Source organism: Gymnodraco acuticeps, unplaced genomic scaffold, assembly GCF_902827175.1.
Source record: "Gymnodraco acuticeps unplaced genomic scaffold, fGymAcu1.1, whole genome shotgun sequence".
In the NCBI taxonomy this organism is placed as follows: Eukaryota; Metazoa; Chordata; class Actinopteri; order Perciformes; family Bathydraconidae; genus Gymnodraco; species Gymnodraco acuticeps.
Genome location: NW_022991967.1, coordinates 104,110 through 127,044, shown reverse-complemented (window position 1 = coordinate 127,044; position 22,935 = coordinate 104,110). Strand labels below are relative to the sequence as shown.

At 40.5% G+C, this 22,935-nt stretch overlaps 1 protein-coding gene across 1 annotated transcript; it reads right to left on the bottom strand.

Annotated features, from left to right (window-relative positions):
• Positions 1-8,965: 8,965 nt before the first annotated feature.
• LOC117536054 (protein NLRC3-like) lies at positions 8,966-19,269 on the bottom strand. Its single transcript, XM_034200785.1, has 3 exons — positions 19,232-19,269; positions 10,658-10,857; positions 8,966-10,542 (listed from the first exon to the last, which is right to left on the bottom strand). Exons 1-3 carry the CDS (start codon positions 19,267-19,269, stop codon positions 8,966-8,968), a joined length of 1,815 nt encoding a protein of 604 aa, XP_034056676.1.
• Between the last annotated feature and the right edge of the window lie 3,666 nt (positions 19,270-22,935).

Below are 22,935 nucleotides of genomic sequence, written 5' to 3'. Positions count from 1 at the left end.
AATACCTGTACTTTCTACTTCTTACACTTTGAAACTCAAATACCTGTACTTTCTACTTCTTACATGTTGAACTCAATACCTGTACTTTCTACTTCTTACATGTTGAACCCAAATACCTGTACTTTCTACTTCTTACATGTTGAACCCAAATACCTGTACTTTCTACTTCTTACACTTTGAACTCAAATACCTGTACTTTCTACTTCTCACATGTTGAACACAAATACCTGTACTTTCTACTTCTTACATGTTGAACTCAAATACCTGTACTTTCTACTTCTTACACTTTGAACTCAAATACCTGTACTTTCTACTTCTTACACTTTGAACTCAAATACCTGTACTTTCTACTTCTTACATGTTGAACTCAAATACCTGTACTTTCTACTTCTTATATGTTGAACTAAAATACCTGAACTTTCTACTTCTTACACTTTGAACTCAAATACCTGTACTTTCTACTTCTTACATGTTGAACTCAAATACCTGTACTTTCTACTTCTTACATGTTGAACTCAAATACCTGTACTTTCTACTTCTTTACATGTTGAACCCAAATACCTGTACTTTCTACTTCTTACATGTTGAACTCAAATACCTGTACTTTCTACTTCTTACATGTTGAACACAAATACCTGTACTTTCTACTTCTTACATGTTGAACCAAATACCTGTACTTTCTACTTCTTACATGTTGAACACAAATACCTGTACTTTCTACTTCTTACATGTTGAACTCAAATACCTGTACTTTCTACTTCTTACACTTTGAACTCAAATACCTGTACTTTCTACTTCTCACATGTTGAACACAAATACCTGTACTTTCTACTTCTTACATGTTGAACTCAAATACCTGTACTTTCTACTTCTTACACTTTGAACTCAAATACCTGTACTTTCTACTTCTCACATGTTGAACTCAAATACCTGTACTTTCTACTTCTTACATGTTGAACTCAAATACCTGTACTTTCTACTTCTTACATGTTGAACACAAATACCTGTACTTTCTTCTTCTTACATGTTGAACACAAATACCTGTACTTTCTACTTTCTTCTCACATGTTGAACACAAATACCTGTACTTTCTACTTTCTTACATGTTGAACTCAAATACCTGTACTTTCTACTTCTTACATGTTGAACTCAAATACCTGTACTTTCTACTTCTCACATGTTGAACACAAATACCTGTACTTTCTACTTCTTACATGTTGAACACAAATACCTGTACTTTCTACTTCTCTACATGTTGAACTCAAATACCTGTACTTTCTACTTCTCACATGTTGAACTCAAATACCTGTACTTTCTACTTCTTACATGTTGAACTCAAATACCTGTACTTTCTACTTCTTACATGTTGAACTCAAATACCTGTACTTTCTACTTCTCACATGTTGAACTAAATACCTGTACTTTCTACTTCTTACATGTTGAACTCAAATACCTGTACTTTCTACTTCTTACATGTTGAACTCAAATACCTGTACCTTTCTACTTCTTACATGTTGAACACAAATACCTGTACTTTCTACTTCTTACATGTTGAACTCAAATACCTGTACTTTCTACTTCTCACATGTTGAACCCAAATACCTGTACTTTCTACTTCTTACATGTTGAACACAAATACCTGTACTTTCTACTTCTTACATGTTGAACTCAAATACCTGTACTTTCTACTTCTCACATGTTGAACCCAAATACCTGTACTTTCTACTTCTTACATTTTGAACACAAATACCTGTACTTTCTACTTCTTACATGTTGAACTCAAATACCTGTACTTTCTACTTCTCACATGTTGAACCCAAATACCTGAACTTTCTACTTCTTACATGTTGAACACAAATACCTGTACTTTCTACTTCTTACATGTTGAACTCAAATACCTGAACTTTCTACTTCTTACATGTTGAACACAAATACCTGTACTTTCTACTTCTCACATGTTGAACACAAATACCTGTACTTTCTACTTCTTACATGTTGAACACAAATACCTGTACTTTCTACTTCTTACATGTTGAACACAAATACCTGTACTTTCTACTTCTCACATGTTGAACCCAAATACCTGAACTTTCTACTTCTTACATGTTGAACACAAATACCTGTACTTTCTACTTCTTACATGTTGAACTCAAATACCTGTACTTTCTACTTCTTACATGTTGAACTCAAATACCTGTACTTTCTACTTCTCACATGTTGAACACAAATACCTGTACTTTCTACTTCTTACATGTTGAACTCAAATACCTGTACTTTCTACTTCTTACATGTTGAACTCAAATACCTGTACTTTCTACTTCTCACATGTTGAACCCAAATACCTGAACTTTCTACTTCTCACATGTTGAACACAAATACCTGTACTTTCTACTTCTCACATGTTGAACACAAATACCTGTACTTTCTACTTCTCACATGTTGAACACAAATACCTGTACTTTCTACTTCTCACATGTTGAACTCAAATACCTGTACTTTCTACTTCTTACATGTTGAACTCAAATACCTGAACTTTCTACTTCTCACATGTTGAACCCAAATACCTGTACTTTCTACTTCTTACATGTTGAACCCAAATACCTGAACTTTCTACTTCTTACATGTTGAACACAAATACCTGTACTTTCTACTTCTTACATGTTGAACTCAAATACCTGTACTTTCTACTTCTTACATGTTGAACTCAAATACCTGAACTTTCTACTTCTCACATGTTGAACCCAAATACCTGTACTTTCTACTTCTTACATGTTGAACACAAATACCTGTACTTTCTACTTCTTACATGTTGAACTCAAATACCTGTACTTTCTACTTCTTACATGTTGAACTCAAATACCTGTACTTTCTACTTCTCTCTTTTTCCAAACAGCTGGTTCCTTTAGTCTGAATGTGTGTTTGATGCGTGATCATTATTCTTTAGAGTCATTGCGTGCCTATTGATTTGAACACGATCCGTGTATCCATCATTTCCTGGTCTTCTCTAAAGAAGAGGGACCAATGGAAACGTTGTCATGTTGCCGTTGTTCAGCATGGAAACATTCATTAGCTAACAATGACATTATTGTTCTTCTGTACTTCTACTTGAGTAAACGATGTGTACTTTTGCCATCTCTGCCGAGCTATGAACAGTCAACTCCCGTAACGTATTCAGTTTGTTCATCCTATTACTAGTAAGTTTAGCCGACTTCTCCTGGTTTTTCAGATTTAAATTATGATTCATTATTGTAGGTTAAGCTACCTAAATAAAACCCTAACTTTACCAAAGGAGACATTTTGGTGATTATTCAAACAACCTAATACTTTGGTTCTGTAATGCAGGACATGTACAGTACACTGTAGTATTTCTACTTGTACTTAAGTAACATAACCCTTTTGCACTTTCTGATTGATTGTGTTCATTATTGACAGAAGTGTAAAATCTGCACAACGACTACTTTTCCTTTTGCTTCTTTATCTACATTTTGATAAGAATACTTTTCTACTTTCACTTGAGAAACATTTTGAATGCAGGACTTTTACTGTAACAGAGTATTCCTATACTCTGAATACTTCTACTTTTACTCAAGTACAAGATCTGAGTACTTCTGCTTTTACTCAAGTACAAGATCTGAGTACTTCTACTTTTACTCAAGTACAAGATCTGAGTACTTCTACTTTTACTCAAGTACAATACCTGAGTACTTCTACTTTTACTCAAGTACAAGATCTGAGTACTTCTACTTTTACTCAAGTACAAGATCTGAGTACTTCTACTTTTACTCAAGTACTAGATCCAAGTACTTCTACTTTTACTCAAGTACAAGATCTGAGTACTTCTACTTTTACTCAGGTACAAGATCTGAGTACTTCTACTTTTACTCAAGAACAAGATCTGAGTACTTCTACTTTTACTCAAGTACAAGATCTGAGTACTTCTACTTTTACTCAGGTACAAGATCTGAGTACTTCTACTTTTACTCAAGAACAAGATCTGAGTACTTCTACTTTTACTCAAGTACAAGATCTGAGTACTTCTACTTTTACTCAAGTACAAGATCTGAGTACTTCTACTTTTACTCAAGTACAAGATCTGAGTACTTCTACTTTTACTCAAGTACAAGATCTGAGTACTTCTACTTTTACTCAAGTACAAGATCTGAGTACTTCTACTTTTACTCAAGTACAATACCTGAGTACTTCTACTTTTACTCAAGTACAAGATCTGAGTACTTCTACTTTTACTCAAGTACAAGATCTGAGTTCTTCTACTTTTACTCAAGTACTAGATCCGAGTACTTCTACTTTTACTCAAGTACAAGATCTGAGTACTTCTACTTTTACTCAGGTACAAGATCTGAGTACTTCTACTTTTACTCAAGAACAAGATCTGAGTACTTCTACTTTTACTCAAGTACAAGATCTGAGTACTTCTACTTTTACTCAGGTACAAGATCTGAGTACTTCTACTTTTACTCAAGTACAAGATCTGAGTACTTGTACTTTTACTCAAGAACAAGATCTGAGTACTTCTACTTTTACTCAAGTACAAGATCTGAGTACTTCTACTTTTACTCAAGTACAAGATCTGAGTACTTCTACTTTTACTCAAGTACAAGATCTGAGTACTTCTACTTTTACTCAAGTACAAGATCTGAGTACTTCTACTTTTACTCAAGTACAAGATCTGAGTACTTCTACTTTCACTCAAGAACAAGACCTGAGTACTTCTACTTTAACTCAAGTACAAGATCTGAGTACTTCTACTTTTACTCAAGTACAAGATCTGAGTACTTCTACTTTTACTCAAGTACAAGATCTGAGTACTTCTCCCTCTGATACTTTCTCTCTCAGTGTCGGGTCTCTGGTTATAATGACTCAATGGACAGACAAAGATATTAAGTGAAATATCATTCAATTAAAGCCTCGTTATGAACTGCAGTGATCCATTATAGTCCTGTTTGTACCCTAATATGAGAAAATACTTTGCAATCATAATCCTTAGAAAATGAGCCATTACACAGGAAATAGACAAACCTCCTACTACTGTTCATCGCTCGGTAAATGTGTTACACCTATCTGAGGCTCACAATCTCTTTAAATGTTTAGTTTTTTCCTCATAATCTTTGCACTTTGTGATTATTTATGGGACTATAAAGAATCACTACGGTTTACAACGAGGTTTAATTAAAGGATATTTCACCTAATATCGTTGTCATTGTCTCTACATTGAGTAGTTAGAACCACAGCCCTCAGACTGATAGAAGCGTAACTGATTTAAGTGTCAGTGAGGAACACCATCACAAAGTGCAGAGTTTAAGAGGAAAAAGCCTAAAAGGTAAACCGATTAGCAGTCTCAGAAATCAATAAAACATACACCGCGATGTGGACAGTTAAACCCCGTAACATAATCAGTTTATTCATCCTATTTCTAGTTAAATAGGCCGACTTTTCCTGGGTTTTACACACTAATAAATCCCATTAAAGTTAGCAAAGATAGCTAACTGTTAGCACACATGAAAAACTCATCTAAACTAGCTGTCATTAGCATCCTTAAACACCGACAAACAGAAGAAGACAAAACCCAGCCGACCACATAGGGAGATAAGGGAGACTTAAATACTCTTTATGGGTATTTTAACATCAACATTTATGTAATAAAGAAGGTTTAAAAGGAGGTTTTTCTCACGCTTTGCATCAAATTCCTCCGCTGGGCCGCCATGTTGAACTCGTTGCGTTCAAGGACTCATTTGAAAGTCCGAACTTCCATATTTTGATGCAGAAAAAAACCTAACTTCCTACTTTTAAGTGCAAAACAATACAATTTGATTTGTTATTTATATTTCGTTCAGGTGTTGGCAAGGACTCCTACATTTACTTTGTGTTTATATCGTTCATGTATCGTTTTATACAACAATAATTATGCATTCCCTAATTTCCGACAGCCCATTAACGCAGCATCCATGTCATTTCGTTAAACTTGGTATTTTATGTTTTTTATTTCCGTGTGTTTTCTCTACATTTGATATTTTAAAAGGTTACATGATAACACCAACTGAGTTCATTTTTTAAAAGGTTCAAAGAAACAAACAGCCATCACTTCCGTGTTGTTGCCACGCTGGATTTATTTGACAATACCGCCACCCAATGGGATTGTTATAAATGACAATAATAAACCACATGCATTAGAATACATGATATGACATTCCATGTTACTTATTAGATGCTTTTATCCAAAGCGACTTACACACATTCATCAAAATCAGCCGACAGAGATTACAAATATGGCCACTCTGGTTTAAACTGTCTTTTTTTTGTATCATGAACATTTCAGTAATGGACTCAGCATCCTCAATAACCCCCAAAAACCACTGAAAGAGAGCCCAAATCGGCCAAGCCGTTTTGAAACTATTGTCCGCTATGATGGTTATTAATGCTAATTAATGCAACTTGTGCTAATTATGAAAATAGCCCAACATATCCAATTTAGCCTCCATTACATTACATATCATTTAACTGATGCTTTTATGCAAAGCGACTAACAATAAGTGCAAAAACTATAAAGAATCAAACTCCGAACAAGAAGGAAAGTGCAGATATATTCACTTCAAGCAAGATCATACCATAGCAAGTGCTGGTGAATTAGTTAGAAGGCCTAAATTAACTCAATAACTGCTTTTGTGTTGTTGTTGCAATAACTTAATTGCTATGGTACAGTTAAAATAGATGCGTTTTCAGTTTGCGATGGAAGATATGCAGAGTTTCTGCTGTCCTGATGTCAACGGGAGCTCATTCCATCATTTAGGAGCCAGGAGAGCAAACAGGTGTGTTTGTGAGGGGAGTCCCACTCCCAGAGATGGAGGTTGTTCACAGTTCGTGCTGGGGACCCCTACATTTATATCATAACACTTTGGGGTACTCAACATTTCAGGGTTCACAACAGGACTCTCTGAGCTGCACATTTTAATGTATTTCTTTTTGGAATATGCTCTAATCTGACTAAACAGTATTCTGTATACCAGTGGTTCTCTACCTAGGGGGGGGGTCACGAAAGGATACCAAGGAAACTCACCTGTACTGGCGACATCCTTAACCCCAGAACAGGTTTTAAGGAGTCATTTGAGAGTCAAAAGTGTGCCTTGAGTTTCTGACGGGGGATTTACAAGAGGGTCGGGGGGGAGGAAGTCACCAGCGGATTGAGGTTGAGAACCGCTGGAGTACACCATTTTATAGAGAGGCGTCATATTAAACATGTCTGCTGGAAAGAGATGGTACGCAACACCTCATGATGAAACTCATAACATTAAAACATTTAAAATACCCTCATACTGGGAACCCGCAATACATTTATATCATAACACTTTGGGGTACTCAACATTTCCGGGTTCACAACAGGACTCTCTGAGCTGCACATTTTGATGCATTGCTTTTGGGAATATGCTCTAATCGGATCTTCACTGCAAAATGCAACCTTTCTTTAGGACATTTCCCCTCGTGGACCTGAAAGAACAGGAAAACACTTTTATTATATAACCAACAACCACTTTAAACAGAGGTCTTGTAAAAAATCCTGTTTAGCTAAGAATAAATAAATGTTTACTTTTGTGAAGTAGTTGGAACAGTGTCTGCTCATGTTATAGGATTACCTGTATGAAGATGTAGGGGTGTGTTCAGGTGAGAAGGAAATGGAGCCTGGAATAATGAAAGGCCTCAAGTTATTTATTTTAATAGAACCAGCCAATCGCAGCACATTAGGGCTGGTATGAAATATATTTGTTAATCTTTGGTTTTAAATATATTTATGTTTCTTCTCTACATATTTCTTTTAAAGAAAAGCTTTAAGTGAAATTGACTGTTTGTTTGTTATGGAGAATATACCGTCAGTTCATCCAGTTCTCACTTCCTGTTTGACACCCGAGTCTCCTGAAAGAATAATGATAATCAAACATCAGCAGAGAGAAACATTGGCAGCTAAAATGATTGAAGAGAGCGGAAACAAGATGGAATAGATACATTTTAAGATCAGATTTTAATGTAGGATTCTGTTTCTTGGCTCTGATCGTCTCGTCATTGATCCTGTAGGGATGAACACAACCCAACAGTTATGGATTAAAATAAGTGTTTGTTCTTTGAGTCAGCTTCAGAGTCCTGACTGATCTCATGCTTTACATCCCATCATCTCTTCTCTGCAAACACTACGACTGACTGCCTCAGCTCTCAGCTAACAGGACATAACTGCTCATTAGTCTAGAAACAAAAGCATGACAGGAGAACCACACAGTGCTAAGCTAGGCTACGTCTGGAAGGAAGAACTGGAGGGATTACTCAGTGTGAGAACACATCAACCCCCCAACACAAAACTGCTGAACCAGCAAAGAGTCGACTCCTTACTGACCCGAGAGTCTCCAGAAGATCTCTCGGACGCTTCACTCCTGAATCCTGCAGATTGTTCTCACTCAGGTCCAGATCTCTCAGATGGGAGGGGTCATACTTCAGAGCTGAGGCCACGACTTCACAGAGAGTCTCTGAGAGTCCACAGGAAGTTAGTCTGTCAGGACAGGAATTATAGAGTGAGTTATTCACAAAAAGATGTAACATTATATTAACTTGGTGCATTTGATGAGAAACATTAGACACATTATGTTCTGATTAATATTCACTGTATGGTTCACTTATTATATTATTGAGTTTTTCATAATGGTTCCTTTTTGCTCTCACAGTTGTCATGACAGGTTGTCGTGTTTAATTGAGGAAGTAAACTTCTGATGTGCACTAATTTATTAAGTTAATCGCATGTGGACTCACTCAGCCTTTCTGCAGTTCCTCACAGCTGGAATCAATCCCCGTTTTCCCTCTTGCGATGTTTTGTACTTCTGCAGGTCCAACTCCTCCAGAACCTCCTCTGACATCTGCAGCATGTGGGCCAGAGCAGAGCAGTGGATCTCAGAGAGTCTCTTCCCTGACTTCAGGAACTTTGTGATCTCCTGATGTACTGGATTTCTTTGCGACCCAGCTGGCCTCTGAAGAGTCTCTGGATGATTTCTGGACGGTTGTCTGTGCGACCAAGAAGGCCTCCTGAGAGTCTGTGGTTGGACTCCAGAGAGAGGCCGTGGAGAAAGCGGACAAACAGGTCCAGGTGGCCATTTTCACTTCTGAGGGATTTCTCCATGGCTCCCTTCAGTAAGACATCCAGGGATGGGTAATCCTGATCACTGTTATACCTGTTGCTATAGTCTCTCTGCAGGAAGTCCTTCAGTACCGCTGTGTCTCTGTTGGTGTAACAGTGCAACATGTAGACTGCAGCCAGAAACTCCTGAATGCTCATATGAACAAAGCAGTAGACTGTTTTCTGGAAGATCACACTCTCTCTTTTGAAGATCTCTGTACATACTCCTGAGTGCACCAAGGCCTCGGTGACACCAAGACCACAGCGCTCCAGGTCTTCTTGGTAGAACATGAAGTCTCCTTTCTCCAGATGTTCAAACGCCAGCCTCCCCAGCTTCAGAAGAACCTCCCTGTCAGCCTCCGTCAGCTGCTGTGGACCCGTCTCATGTCCCTCTTCATATTTCTGCTTCTTCCTCTTGGTCTGGACCAGCAGGAAGTGTGAGTACATGTCAGTGAGGGTCTGGGGCAGCTGTCCTCTCTGGTCTGTAGTCAACATGTGGTCCAGAACTGCAGCAGTGATCCAGCAGAAGACTGGGATCAGACACATGATGTGGAGGCTCCTGGAGCTCTTAATGTGAGAGATGATTCTGCTGGACAGGTCTTCATCACTCGATCTCCTCCTGAAGTACTCCTCCTTCTGGGCGTCAGTGAAGCCTCGTACTTCTGTTACCCTGTCCACACACTCAGGAGGGATCTGATTGGACGCTGCAGGTCTGGAAGTTATCCAGACGAGAGCCGAGGGAAGCAGCTTCCCCCTGATGAGGTTTGTCAGCAGCACGTTCACTGAGGACTGCTGTGAGACTTCAGACACAACCTCACTGTTTCTGAAGTCCAGAGAAAGTCTGCTTTCATCCAGGCCGTCAAAGATGAGCAGCACTTTGCAGACAGCCAGCTGCTCTGCTGTGACCTTCTGTAAGGTTGGATGGAAAACATGCAGCAGCCTGAGAAGACTGTACTGCTCACCTTTGATCAGGTTCAGCTCCCTGAAGGAGAGCGGGATCACCAGACTGACATCTTGGTTTCCCAAACCCTCGGCCCAGTCCAGAGTGAACTTCTGCACTGAGAAGGTTTTTCCAACTCCAGCGACTCCGTTGGTCAGGACCGCTCTGATGGGAGTCTGTTGGTCAGGTAAGGCTTTAAAGATGTCCTGGCACTTGATTGGAGTGTCATGGAGGGGCTTCTTCTTGGAAGCTGTCTCCAGCTGCCTCACCTCATGTTGGGTATTAACCTCTTCACTGAGGCCTTGTGTGATGTAGAGCTCAGTGAAGATGCTGTTGAGGAGGGTTTCACTTTTATCAGTTCCTTCAGTCACACGTTCACATCTCCTCCTCAGACTGAGCCTCGGTTCATCTAAAACCTTCTGCAGACCACTATCTGCTGGAAGAGAAGAACACATGTGAGATAAATTAGTGGTTAAAAATCACAAAAACAATTAACAGGAAGAATTATTTTTCTGAAATCAAGACACCAGCAGAAATATGTATAGACTTACTCTGTATAATGCTGCATCTTTCTCCACACTGGGGACAGCAGGAGTCTCCTGATGGAGTTGGCTGCTCCCAGTATGAGGCGATGCACTGTCTGCATAACCAGTGTCCACAGCTGGTAGAGACTGGATCCTTCAGGACGTACTGACACAGAGCACAGCTGGACAGCTGCTCCTCCACAGGAACACGACTTTTCCTCTTCTCTCTGTGGAGATGAAAACATCCTTTATAGCACTTTACATTAGTGGTGGACGATTTTAACCAATGGTACAATAAGGAGGAAAGTTCTGGTTTGATATTATTAAAAGGTTTTAATCCTTTTTCCACCGCTTATCCGAGGTCAGGTTCCCAAGCCAGTGTGGAGTTAAATCCCTCCACCATGTCCTGGAACTGTCCCTCGGTCTCCTGCTAGCTGAACACCTCCCTAGGGAGTCGGTCAGGTGGCTTCCTTACTGCCCGAACCTCCTCTCCTGGCTCTCTTCTATGCGAAGGATCAGCTAACTTCTCACCTTATCCCTAAGGGAGATGCCAGACACCCTCCAGAGAAAACCCATGTCAGCCGCTTGTTTACCCGCACTACACATTTGGGCTCACCAGGTTTATCCAGTCCACTTCAAATACTCGAGACGATGCAGTTATGTATTTGAAGTGGACAGGGCCATATCTCAACATTGCAATGGGCCAGGAAGCTGATACTTAAACTGTGTCATACATATAACCAATGGAATTAGTGGACCGATTCCAGAGATGATTGGAGAACCTTTGTGTCACATTTCACACTCATATCTGAAAAACTTCAATTTTCCTGAGAAAAATAAAGTTGCTCTGATTTGCCTGAAAGTTGGTATACTGAGAAAAGTGGCCTCACAGGTGAGTATTTCAAACTTACGTACATGCATCTCCTGGCATTTTGGATATATGACCTTGTACACTTCAAATGTGTTGCAATGAGATTTTATGGCAAGACCTAATCGAACTAGAATGTGTAGGCCTAAATAGGATCCTGTCGCCTCAGATGTCCTTTACTTTAATAGTAATTTATCGACCACCTTCCTCAAATGTTAGCTTCTATGATCAATTCAAGAAGGTTTTATGTCAATGTGATTTTAAACAAGAGGTAATTGTAATGGGTGACTTACATTTGAATTGGGAAGATAAGTCGTCAAGGAAGAAGCTTTAAGCAAATTACTGATAGTTTTAATTTGACTCAAATCGTTAAAGGCCCAACGCGAATAACAAACAGCACCAGTACCCAGCTTGACCTAATTTTAACAAATCGACCTGAAAGGATTACAAAATCATACAATATGGTAACAGAGCTGTCAGACCACAATATGGTGCTGGTATCTAGAAAACTAACTGGCAAACGGTTCACTGCGTATGCAGGTAATAAAGAATCCTTTCGCATCCCAAAAAACAAGCAAGAAGACTTCAGATCTATACAAAACTTAGATTGGGAAGATCTAGTACTTGAAAATGATTTAGAAGTAACCAGTCAAAACTTTACGGGAAAACTACAGGCCACAATAAATGAATTTTCAATCATGATAAAACATAAAAATAAGAAACAGACTCTCCCCAGGATGAACGGACATGTCAGAAATGTAATGAAGCAGCGGGACAGTGCCTTAAAAACTGCCATAAAATCAAAGATGTCCCATGATAGACATATATTTGCAGGGCTAAGAAACAAGGCAACAAGGGAACTGAGAAAAGCAAAAGCGGACTTCTTTATCACAATTATTGAAAATGCTCAGGGCAACTAAAAAGCTATATGGAGCCAAATAAAAAAATTAACTGGTCAAAACACTACGACAGCCAAGCCAATTGAATTGAGGGTTGAGGGCGCAACTCTGCAATGCCCAGCTGATGTGGCAACTACACTCAATTATTATTTTGTTGAGTCAGCAGCTACCATAGCCAGTAACTTCATAGCTCAGGAAGTTAATGCACTCCCGACTGTCAACACTAGCGAACCAGCAGCTGTTCTAAAGTCAGTGTCTGAGACAGAGGTTGCGGAAGTAATTGCCAATCTGAAATCCTCAAGGGCCAAGGATATCTACGGTATGGACACATTCATGCTGAAAGACATTAACTCCTCAATTGTTAAGCCCCTAACGCAGATCATTAATATCGCAATCAATCAAGGGAGTTTTCCCAATCAATGGAAGCCTGCTGTTGTGGTCTCGTTATTCAAAGGTGGAGACCCTCTCATGACATCCAACTATAGGCCCATCAGTATCTTACCCGTAGTATCCAAGGTATTTGAGAAATTGATTGCCAAACAAATCATCAATCACCTGAACAACAGCTCCTTTCCACTGCATCCAATGCAATTTGGATTCAGGGCTAATCACTCAACAGAAACAGCGACATGCTTCTTCGTGAAGAAGGTTAAGGCATCAATGGACAGGGGTGGGGTTGTGGGGTGGGGTTGTGGGGGCCGTGTTCCTTGACTTACGGAAAGCTTTTGACACTGTTAATCACAACATCTTATTGCAAAAAATACTCAACTTACATTTTTCTATAGAATTCACCAACCTCTTTAATTCATATCTTTCATCCCGCTCCCAATGTGTTCAAATTGAGAACCATAAGTCTAGTGCACTATGATTGTCAACTGGAGTACCGCAGGGCTCTGTATTGGGCCCAATCCTGTTTAGTATGTACATAAATGATCTGCCTTCTGTGTGTGGAGAATGTGATGTATTAATGTATGCTGATGATACAGTTGTTTTTACTCATGGCAAAACCGCAGAAGAGGCTGCTACCAAGGTCGCTGATGTGTTGGAGAATATTACATCCTGGCTTAACAATAATTGTTTGCAACCAAATGTCTCAAAGACAGTGTGTATGTTCTTCTCCAAGGGCCACAGCATTATAACAGAACAAGATGTTTTCTTTTCTGGAAGGAGACTTCAGGTTGTCTCGGAGTACAAGTACTTAGGAGTACATATTGACACAAACCACAATTTCAAAACCCATATCAAAAAGGTCTGCAATAAAGTAAAGTTCAATCTGTCAAATTACAGATACATTAGAAACTTCCTATCATCCTATCACGTTAAAGCGGCTTGAAGTTGATGCCCTGAGAATCTCTTCAGAACAGACATGTAACTGAACCCTTAGTTGGTGAGGAGGAGGAGGAGGAGGAGTCAAAGGATTACGCCAAACAAAAGAAACAAGCATAACAAAACCAGGCCTATCTCTACATCTATCCTTTGAAACCAAAACTCAAACAAAAACCCTCACTAACTAAACTACAAAGACTTTGACAAAACAATATACAGGGGTGGCAACAATCCGCTAACCTAGTGTGTAAACATTAGTTAGCTATGTGGTGAGAAATGTACAGGGTACCCCAGACTTACCTAACTCCTCCATCTCTCAACACACACACTTTCAAAAGGGTCAGACAATACAAAGTGAATTAGTTGCTAAACACTGCAGGCTCCTTCATCAGCAACAGGCCCAGAGTGAGAGAGCGAGAAGACTTCCTGGGTGCCTCCTTTATGGTCGGCCCTGGCTGCTGATAGGCCAGCTGAGGGTGAGAGGATCCAATCAGCCATCAGACTCAGGTGCACAGGCAGATACCGATCAGCTGCTGATTAGCTGTGCAGAAGACAGGGAGAAGAGAGAAGCACAGGAGGGAAGGAAAACCACACCAGTACAGCCTGCCTGGCACGTAACAGTGTGTTTCTGTGTTTCTGTGTTTCTGTGTTTCTGTGTTTCAGTGTTTCAGTGTTTCAGTGTTTCAGTGTTTTTGTGTTTTTGTGTTTTTGTGTTTTTGTGTTTTTGTGTTTTTGTGTTTTTGTGTTTTTGTGTTTTTGTGTTTCTGTGTTTTTGTGTTTCTGTGTTTCAGTGTTTCAGTGTTTCAGTGTTTCAGTGTTTCAGTGTTTCAGTGTTTCAGTGTTTCAGTGTTTCTGTGTTTTCTATGTTTTCTGTGTTTCAGTGTTTCAGTGTTTCAGTGTTTCTGTGTTTTCTATGTTTCAGTGTTTCTGTGTTTCTGTGTTTCAGTGTTTTTGTGTTTTCTGTGTTTCTGTGTTTTCTATGTTTCAGTGTTTCTGTGTTTCTGTGTTTTCTGTGTTTCAGTGTTTTCTATGTTTCTGTGTTTTCTGTGTTTCAGTGTTTCTGTGTTTTTGTGTTTTCTATGTTTCTGTGTTTTCTGTGTTTCTGTGTTTCTGTTTTTCTGTGTTTCTGTGGGGGTATAATACGCACGTTTCAATACACATTTATCATACATCTTCCCTGTTATCCTCCCCTTGTTATAATGACGACAACAGTGCATGTGAAGGACTGTAATACACATGTATCAGACACGCTCCCCTTGCTATAATGAAAACAAAATTCAGATTGAACATAGTAAAAAACTGTAAATTATAGTAATTTAAAAACGTTTTACTATGTTCAATCTGAATTTACTTTAAAATAAAAACATCTATATTGATTCTGACTTTTCTACATCCAACTCACAGGTTTATCATTGCTTTGAGAAAAAATATTATGAATTTACCCCTTTTAGACGGGAAGATATGGTCTTATTATAGTTATTTGTTCTGGAAATGTCATTTTCGAGCCTGAGGCCTGAAAAACAGACTCGGGGCTTAACAGGTTAAAGGAGCTCCTGTGTTGCCTCATTCACACCAACGGTGTTTCAGGGCCGGTTCGGAGCTGGAGCTTGAAAAGCACCGGGTTTTCCTCTTCACACCGCAGCGGAGCAGCCTCTTAGCTCCGGAATCCGGTTCGTTTCAAGCACCAAAAAATTGTCCGGCTAGAGCAAAAGCACCGCATACGTCACGCTTACGTTGAGGCGGGGGCAGGGGCAGAGACAGATCAACTCCTGAACAACAACAAAAAGCCCGCGTTTTATCCAGTTTGTACAACGATGGAGAAACTTAACAAGAGTTTCAGAGTTTCAGTGTTTCTGCCATAGACTGTATATAAAGGTTTCTGCTCATGGTGAAGCAACGTGTCTGCATGTTAAGGTGGAACCTGAGCATTCACGTTGATCACCTCTCATTATAACTCATTATAAATCTATAAATCTATAAATATTCAACTTTACTTCACGTGTTCATTTGAGAACAGCTGTTACATACCTGGGTGAAGGTTACAGTTCATTTAAATGAAAGATACAACGTTACTCCACACTCATGGTTCAGTCCACCTTAAGAAATAAGACCGACCTCGGAAGCAGTTGTGTTTTAAAAAAACCTTTATTGACACGAGTACACTTTTTTATAAGAATATAACTAAACCACAGAAATGACTCCGGAAAAGCTGCAGATAGAGCCATAAGAAATGAATGCAACTGATTTCATCCACGCGGTTTGGCTTTATGAAGCAGGCACGCAAACGGTTACGTCATGACGCAAACGATGACGCAACGACGCATTACCAGTCGGACTCTGGGCGGTGTGAAAAGAGCCAGCGCTAAACCGAAGAACTGGTTCTGAACCTGAAAAGCTCTAGCACGGAGCTTGAACCAGAGTTGCGTTGGTGTGAATGAGGTATGTGAGACACTAATCAAGAGGGGTCTGTTTGATGAGCTAACTCTCACAGATAAAGTGCATGATGTCGCAGGTTTTTTTCCCCCACTCCAAGGCCTGACTTCCCAAGCTGGGATGTTTGCAGAAGAGCTACAGCTGACTGCGCATCAGGGAGGTAGAGCTGAGACACAAAGAGTTGGAGAGCCGCTCTAACATCCAGTACATCACCTACCCATAGGCTATCCACAAATCCCCAAGACAGTTTTGATGTAAGTAGGCACATTGCATTAGTCCCCCATTAGAGTCCTTCAGAGTCCGCTAGAGTCCTCCAGAGTCCTACAGAGTCCTCCAGAGTCCGTCAGAGTCCTCCAGAGTCCTTCAGAGTCTGTTAGAGTCCGTCAGAGTCCGTCAGAGTTCTTCAGTGTCCTTCAGAGTCCTTCAGAGTCCGTTAAGACACACCAAGCTGACACCAAATAACTGACACAGACGGACCCCACGACTGTTGTTTTGCCTCGCTTCTCTGCGTCTTGGCCATGTGTCGCACTGGAACACACCGCAAAGACTTCAGCCGACGGCAAAGAAGCACGTACGGACTGCGCATGCGTGAGTTGCAATAACTCTCCTTACCAGCAGGCGGCGGTAGTGTGTTTTCGTCATTCAAAAGAGGCAACAATCGGAGGACAGGCTGCGTGATAACCGAGAGAATAAGAACAGACTGCGTGATATAAACAAACAACAAATAGCGTGTGCGTTCCATTTTCACTCTACAGCGAGAAGCTCACGGGGCTTTCCCGAACCTGAGTCGAGAGCTGGAGTGAAATGGAATCTCAGATTTGCCTTCTTAATAGTTTGTTTGGGTCCCTCACTTCCGTTTCGCTTCTCATGCACTGATTCGCTAGCTGAACAGCCAATCAGAGTGGTTTCTTTTGCAGACAGCCTGTAGCCGACAGCCTCCCGGTGGGTTTCCGGCCGAAAAGGTGTCGGCACGGCTGAAAAGACACGACGGTGCGGGACACACCAATCTGAGTAGGGTGTGTCAACGCTCATCGTCGGCCTGACGCCCATCGATGGCCAAAATCGGCTTGCTGTGTCCGGGCCTTTAGAGTCAATAAGAGTCCGTAAGAGTCCGTAAGAGTCCATCAGAGTCCATCAGAGTCCGTTAGAGTCCGTGTGAGAAACCGTTAGAACTTTATAATAACCATATCTCTTTCAATCCAACATTTATTTAGGGGGAAATGTTGGATTTTTAGTTGGGGGGGTGTTATGACTCTGGGTCATTCGGTCATTTTGTGTGTGGATATTTTCCCTCCTCCTGTGATTGTGTGTGTGTGTGTGTGTGTGTGTGTGTGTGTGTGTGTGTGTGTGTGTGTGTGTGTGTGTGAGAGTGAGCAGGTGATGTGCGTTAGCTGATTGACTGCCTTCGACATGCTGATTGGTCCACCTGAAGAGACAGGGGCATTTAAGCTGGAGCCAGTTCCTCTGCCCTCTCTCTCATCGACCTTTCCTACTCCCAACTCTGTGTCTGTTGTAGTAGATCTGTAAAGCTAAGCTAATGTAATCTGTCTTGAAGACATGCTGGGATTTGCCTGCGAAACCCTTTTATTTTGTTTAAATCCCGTTTTCTCCTGTTTTTTGTTAGGTTAGGTAAGAAGCCTATATTTTATTTTACTTCTTTTGTTAGGCAAGATGTATGCAAAGGTTTATTTGTTGATGTGGGTTTGTCTCGCCTCCTTTAAAAAAACAGGCAATTAAAATTACCAAACGCAATTTCCTGTGTCATTGACCATTTCTTGGGAGTGGGAAGAGTGGGGAGAGGGCAATTTTGTGCTGCGCCTAGGTTCCCTTAGACCGGCGCGTAACCACAGTAGGTTCATTCTGGATTTTGCCACTGTTGTTGAACCGCTACGTGCAGTACTCAGAGACTCTACTGACCTGAGGTTCCAGTGGACTACTGAGGCTGATTCCAGTTTTGCTGACATTAAGAGACTGATATCTGAGAGCCCTGCTCTTTCCTTGTATGACCCCCAGTTGCCTACATTTGTTACTACTGATGCTTCTGATTATGGACTGGATGCTGTACTCACCCAAATTCACTCTAATGAGACTGAGAGAATTGTAGCATTTGCATCCAGGACGCTTTCTCCTGCTGAAAGGAAGTACTCTACGGTTGAACGTGAAGCACTTGCATGTGTTTAGGCGGTGGGAAATGGGGAGAACCTATCTCTGGGGACATTCCTTTGTGCTATGTACAGATCACCAAGCCCTTACAACCCTGCTCACATCCAAGGGGGCTGGTCGAGCGGGTCTGCGCATCGCACGATGGTCAACACGACTGCTCTGCTTCACTTATGATGTCACCTACCGTCCTGTGAAACAAAATGTGACAGCTGACTGCCTTTCCAGACTTCCGCTGCCTACCACTACAGATACCACTGAGGTACCAGATGGTGGCTACGGTTTTTAAAGAATCCTTGCATGCACTGTCTGTTCCAGAATATACTGCTGCCTTTGACACCTGCCCTGAACTGACACAACTGTGACGTCAAATACAAGCTGGTTGGCCAAAATGCAGAAAGAGTGTATCACCAGAACTTGCTCCGTACTTCAATGTGCGAGATGAACTGGCCGTGGATAACTCACTTATCATGAGAGGCATTGATCGCATGGTCGTTCCCACTTCACTACGTTCCAGAGTGGTGGAATTGGCTCATGAGGGACACCAAGGGATAGTGCGTACTAAGCAGAGACTGTGTGAGTTATATTTATGGCCACAAATGGACAAATGTGTACAGACTATGATTGCTTCTTGTGTTTCATGCCAATACAGTGACAAAACAGCAAAGACTGCACCTGGACCACTTACACATGTGGAGCTGCCAGATGGACCCTGGGAAAAGGTAGCTATTGACATATCAGGACCCTTTGAAAGTGCTACATGGGACTGCCGCCATGCCATCGGCCTCACAGATTATTACAGTAAGTGGCCAGAGGTGGCATTTGTCACTACAGATGTCATCATTCGCTTCCTCACTTCAGTGTTCAGTCGTGAGGGAAATCCATCCTGGTCTCTGACAACGCATGTCAGTTTACCTCTTGATGGACTCATGGTGCCAGAGAACGGGGTTCATAATGCCTGAACCTGGTCCAAGACGAAACCAGAGAGTCAGAAACCCACCACAGTGGTTGACAGGTTTTGTAAGATAAAACATGTGAAAATATGGACTAACAGTAATGCCATAACTGAGAATGTATTGATACTGTTATGTGAATGTAAGTATTGATACTGGTGTGTGAATTTATCCTGTTCTGAGGACTGAGTTAAAGAAAAAATATTTACAGTACTTCATTACATTTGAATACCAAAACTGAATGTTTAAATTGGTGTTTTCATTCATAAGGTCATTTGACTTAGATACTAAGAGTAACCTGAGTTTGCATTCAAGTCTTGCACTAAGAACCAGTCATACTTTATGGTTTAATATGTTGATTTCTTTGTCTTGAGTTACAGGATGCTGTGTTCACTAAAATATTTAATATTACTGAGTTACATATAGTAGGAGGTTATTCCTTCAAGAAAAGGGGAAATGTTGTGTCCTGTGACTGTAGCCAGAGGGCGCTGTTGGACAGAGAGTTGAGATAGGATGCCTGAAGGTGGAAGTGAGAGGAAGAAGAATAAAGATGCAGTAAAGGATAGCACACGTGCCTACGGCTCATACTTTCTACCTACTTGCATACAAAATACCACACACTTGCATAGTTTGTGCAAACAATTAAAGGATAGGAAAGCGTTGTAAATTATATTTATAAGCTAACAGTTTCAAAATGAATGTGTATTTTGAAGGGTTGGATCAGGGGTGTCCAAACTACGGGACCATTTTTAATCGGCCCTCAGAAAATTCAAAAAGTATAATGAGTAGGAAGTATAATAAACTGCGGCCCAATTTTCCAATAAATTCAGTCAATTAAAGTTGAAAACATGTTCAATCAAATATAAGTTGAGAAGAAAAAAGCCATAGGCAGAGTTTGACATTTGCGCTTGGGGGGGCAAACCTTTTTTACTGACGTCAGTACACAGTCCCAACTATTGCGTGGGATGCTACGGATACAGTAGCAATAAAGCCAGCGCTCACCGCACTGAGTATGACTTTTCCATGCCCGCCGTACACACTCACTCATATGGAAGGGGCGGTCTCTCCCCCCAACAACATGCATTACATAACTGTAAAACTTATCATAACTGTGCACATCTTATACTTATTTGATAACTACTATATCCCTTGGTTACTTGAACACTCTACAATATTATTAACCAGTGTCCTACCTTATTAAAATATTGATATACGAAATATTTGTATTGGAACAGTTTTCGACGTAGTAATGCTGTAATATATTTCAGCCACTAGGGGGGCAATGCCCCCCCTGCCCCCCCGCAAAATCCGCCTATGAAAAAAGCCCATTCATATTTCCTCTTATCAGCAATCTGAAGCTTCTGTTTTAAGGAATGAGCTGCTAACAAAATAAAGAAAACCCTCTGGAGAGCTGTGAGCTGTTTTTTTCTAACAGCATTTTCATTTATCAAGAATAATTTACCGACATTATATTGACTTTTCCAACTTATAGCTGAACTTATGAGGCGATAGACCTCTAGTGAGGGGCCCAGACCTTCGTATATTTTCCTGTATGCGACCCTCAGTGAAAAAAGTTTGGAGACCCCTGGGTTAGATAAACATTATATTGAAATGTAAACTAGCTCTTAGCAAAGCAGTAAACATTGTCCCGAACATGTCCCACATTTGGCTCGTTGGCACCTGGTCAGCGGCGCCGCTGCAGGCGATGTTGGTCACAGTTCTTCCGTCTGCAGACACTCTTTGGGGATTTGTGGCAAATGTGGGGATGAGTGGTGCTGCGGTAGAAACTGTGAGAATGAGCCCAGGTGTAGTCAGGGTGTGTGAGGGAGGGGGGGGGGGAGTCACAAAGCATGGAGATCTGATTGTCCAAAGAGAGAACGTGAGATTAAAATAGGTCCAAGAGAATAATGCATGACGAAGAAGAGCCAAAGTTAGGGTGAGGGTCATGAGCTCCAGTAACTCCAGATGAATGCATCTTTAACAGGTTGCAGTAACTCAGTGGTTAGATCAGGCTGCCCATAATCAGTGGGAATGTGGCTTTGAATCCTTTGCATGGCAGTAGCTACAATTCAGATCAGATAAAAGAGATTATTTTTAAATAAACCTTAGTGCAAAAGCATTTATACCGTCATATAGAAATGTATGAATGCAGTATAACCAGTGTTAGAAGATGTGTGAAGGGATGTTGGTAGGACTTTATTTAAAAAGTCATTTCATATTTTGGTTTCATCCTTTTTGTGTGTTGCACTTTGTAGACGCTGCAGAGAGAAGACGCATAGCTCAGTGGTCAGAGCTGACAGACAGCAACCAGTGGGATGTGGGTCTGAATCCTGAGCCTGGCAGACACACTCCCACTGAATCTCTCTGTCCAAAAATTGGAGTGCAAAACAACCCTGCTCTTCCAGATTGAACCTATTTTACGTAAATGACTTCATACCTAAATAAATGTATGAATGTTTTATCAATTTGGGTTTGAATCCCGAGCCTGGCAGTACTTTTCAGACCCCACTTCCTCCCTCTTTCAACACTTTATCTGCAAATATATCTCTTGTCAAAAACACATCTTTATTTAAAAGAAGAATTCATGTATAACCATCAGGGGCCGATAGAAGGTGTCGTATCGCTCAGTGGTCAGAGCTCAGTGTTGTTGTGGGGATGTGGGTCTGAATCCTGAGCCTGGCAGATCCACTGAATCTCCAGTAAAATCTCTCTTTCCAAACTCATAACTTGACAAAAAACTTGAGTGGGAAACACACTACTGTCCATCAAATGGTAATGATTGTATGTATTACTTAATACTTAATTCAACAGACTGTTCATGGTTTGTCCTCGTTCGTTGCTGCTTTCTGTTATTTAGTTAGGTTTGTTTTCTGTTTTTTTTAAATGTCTGTATGACGTTGCTTTTGTCGGGGCCCCTTGAGAACGAGATGGTGCATCTCAGGAGGTTTATCCTAATAAATACATTTCAAATAAATATCTGCTCTTCCAGATGATGTTGTGCGTAGACGGCTCTGCTAAGATTGTTCCCTAGTTTAGGTTTCATGTTATGTTTAGATAGGTTCCTGTTTTATTTTGATAGTCTTGTCCACCCTCATGTGTCTAAAGTACGTTTCCTGCCTTGTCTGTTTTCCCACGGTTGTGATTGTCTAATTGTCTTCACCTGGTGTTGTCTGTCTAGTATATATAGTTCTCGTCTTCCCCTGTCTCGTTGCCAGATTGTCTTGTGTGTTCCAAGCCTTCCAGCGTAAGATCCTTTTGTCATTGTCCATAGAGTTAGATTAGTGTATTAGTAGTTTTTGTTTTGTTGCTTTATGTATTCAGTGTGTTATGACCTGTCTACATTAAAACACTTTATTTTGATACTTTGTTTGTCTCTGCATCGTACATTTGATTCCACGCCCTTGTACAGCCCTAACAGATGAAGCATTTTTTAAACTTATTTTATGTAAATTAATTCATACCTTCAAAACATCTTAGTTTTAGGTTCAAATCCCGAGCATGGCAGTACACTTCAGACCCCACTACCTCCCTCTCATATCTGCAAACATATCTCTTGTCAAAAGCATATCTTAAATCATAAAAGATTATTCAAAATTAAATGTATTTTATTTTTTTATATTATTGGCTTTGATTTGATAGAAATGAGGTTGAACCTCCTTGTTTACC

What these genes read in the sequence shown, in the direction of transcription:
- LOC117536054 (XM_034200785.1), bottom strand. Translation starts at nt 19,269, where the DNA reads ATGAACCCCGTTCTCTGGCACCATGAGTCCATCAAGAG. An exon ending in CACCATGAGTCCATCAAGAG is followed by an intron (nt 10,858 to 19,231) that starts GTAAACTGACAT and finishes TCATCTCCACAG; the next exon opens with AGAGAAGAGGAAAAGTCGTG. An exon ending in AAGATGCAGCATTATACAGA is followed by an intron (nt 10,543 to 10,657) that starts GTAAGTCTATAC and finishes CTTCTCTTCCAG; the next exon opens with CAGATAGTGGTCTGCAGAAG.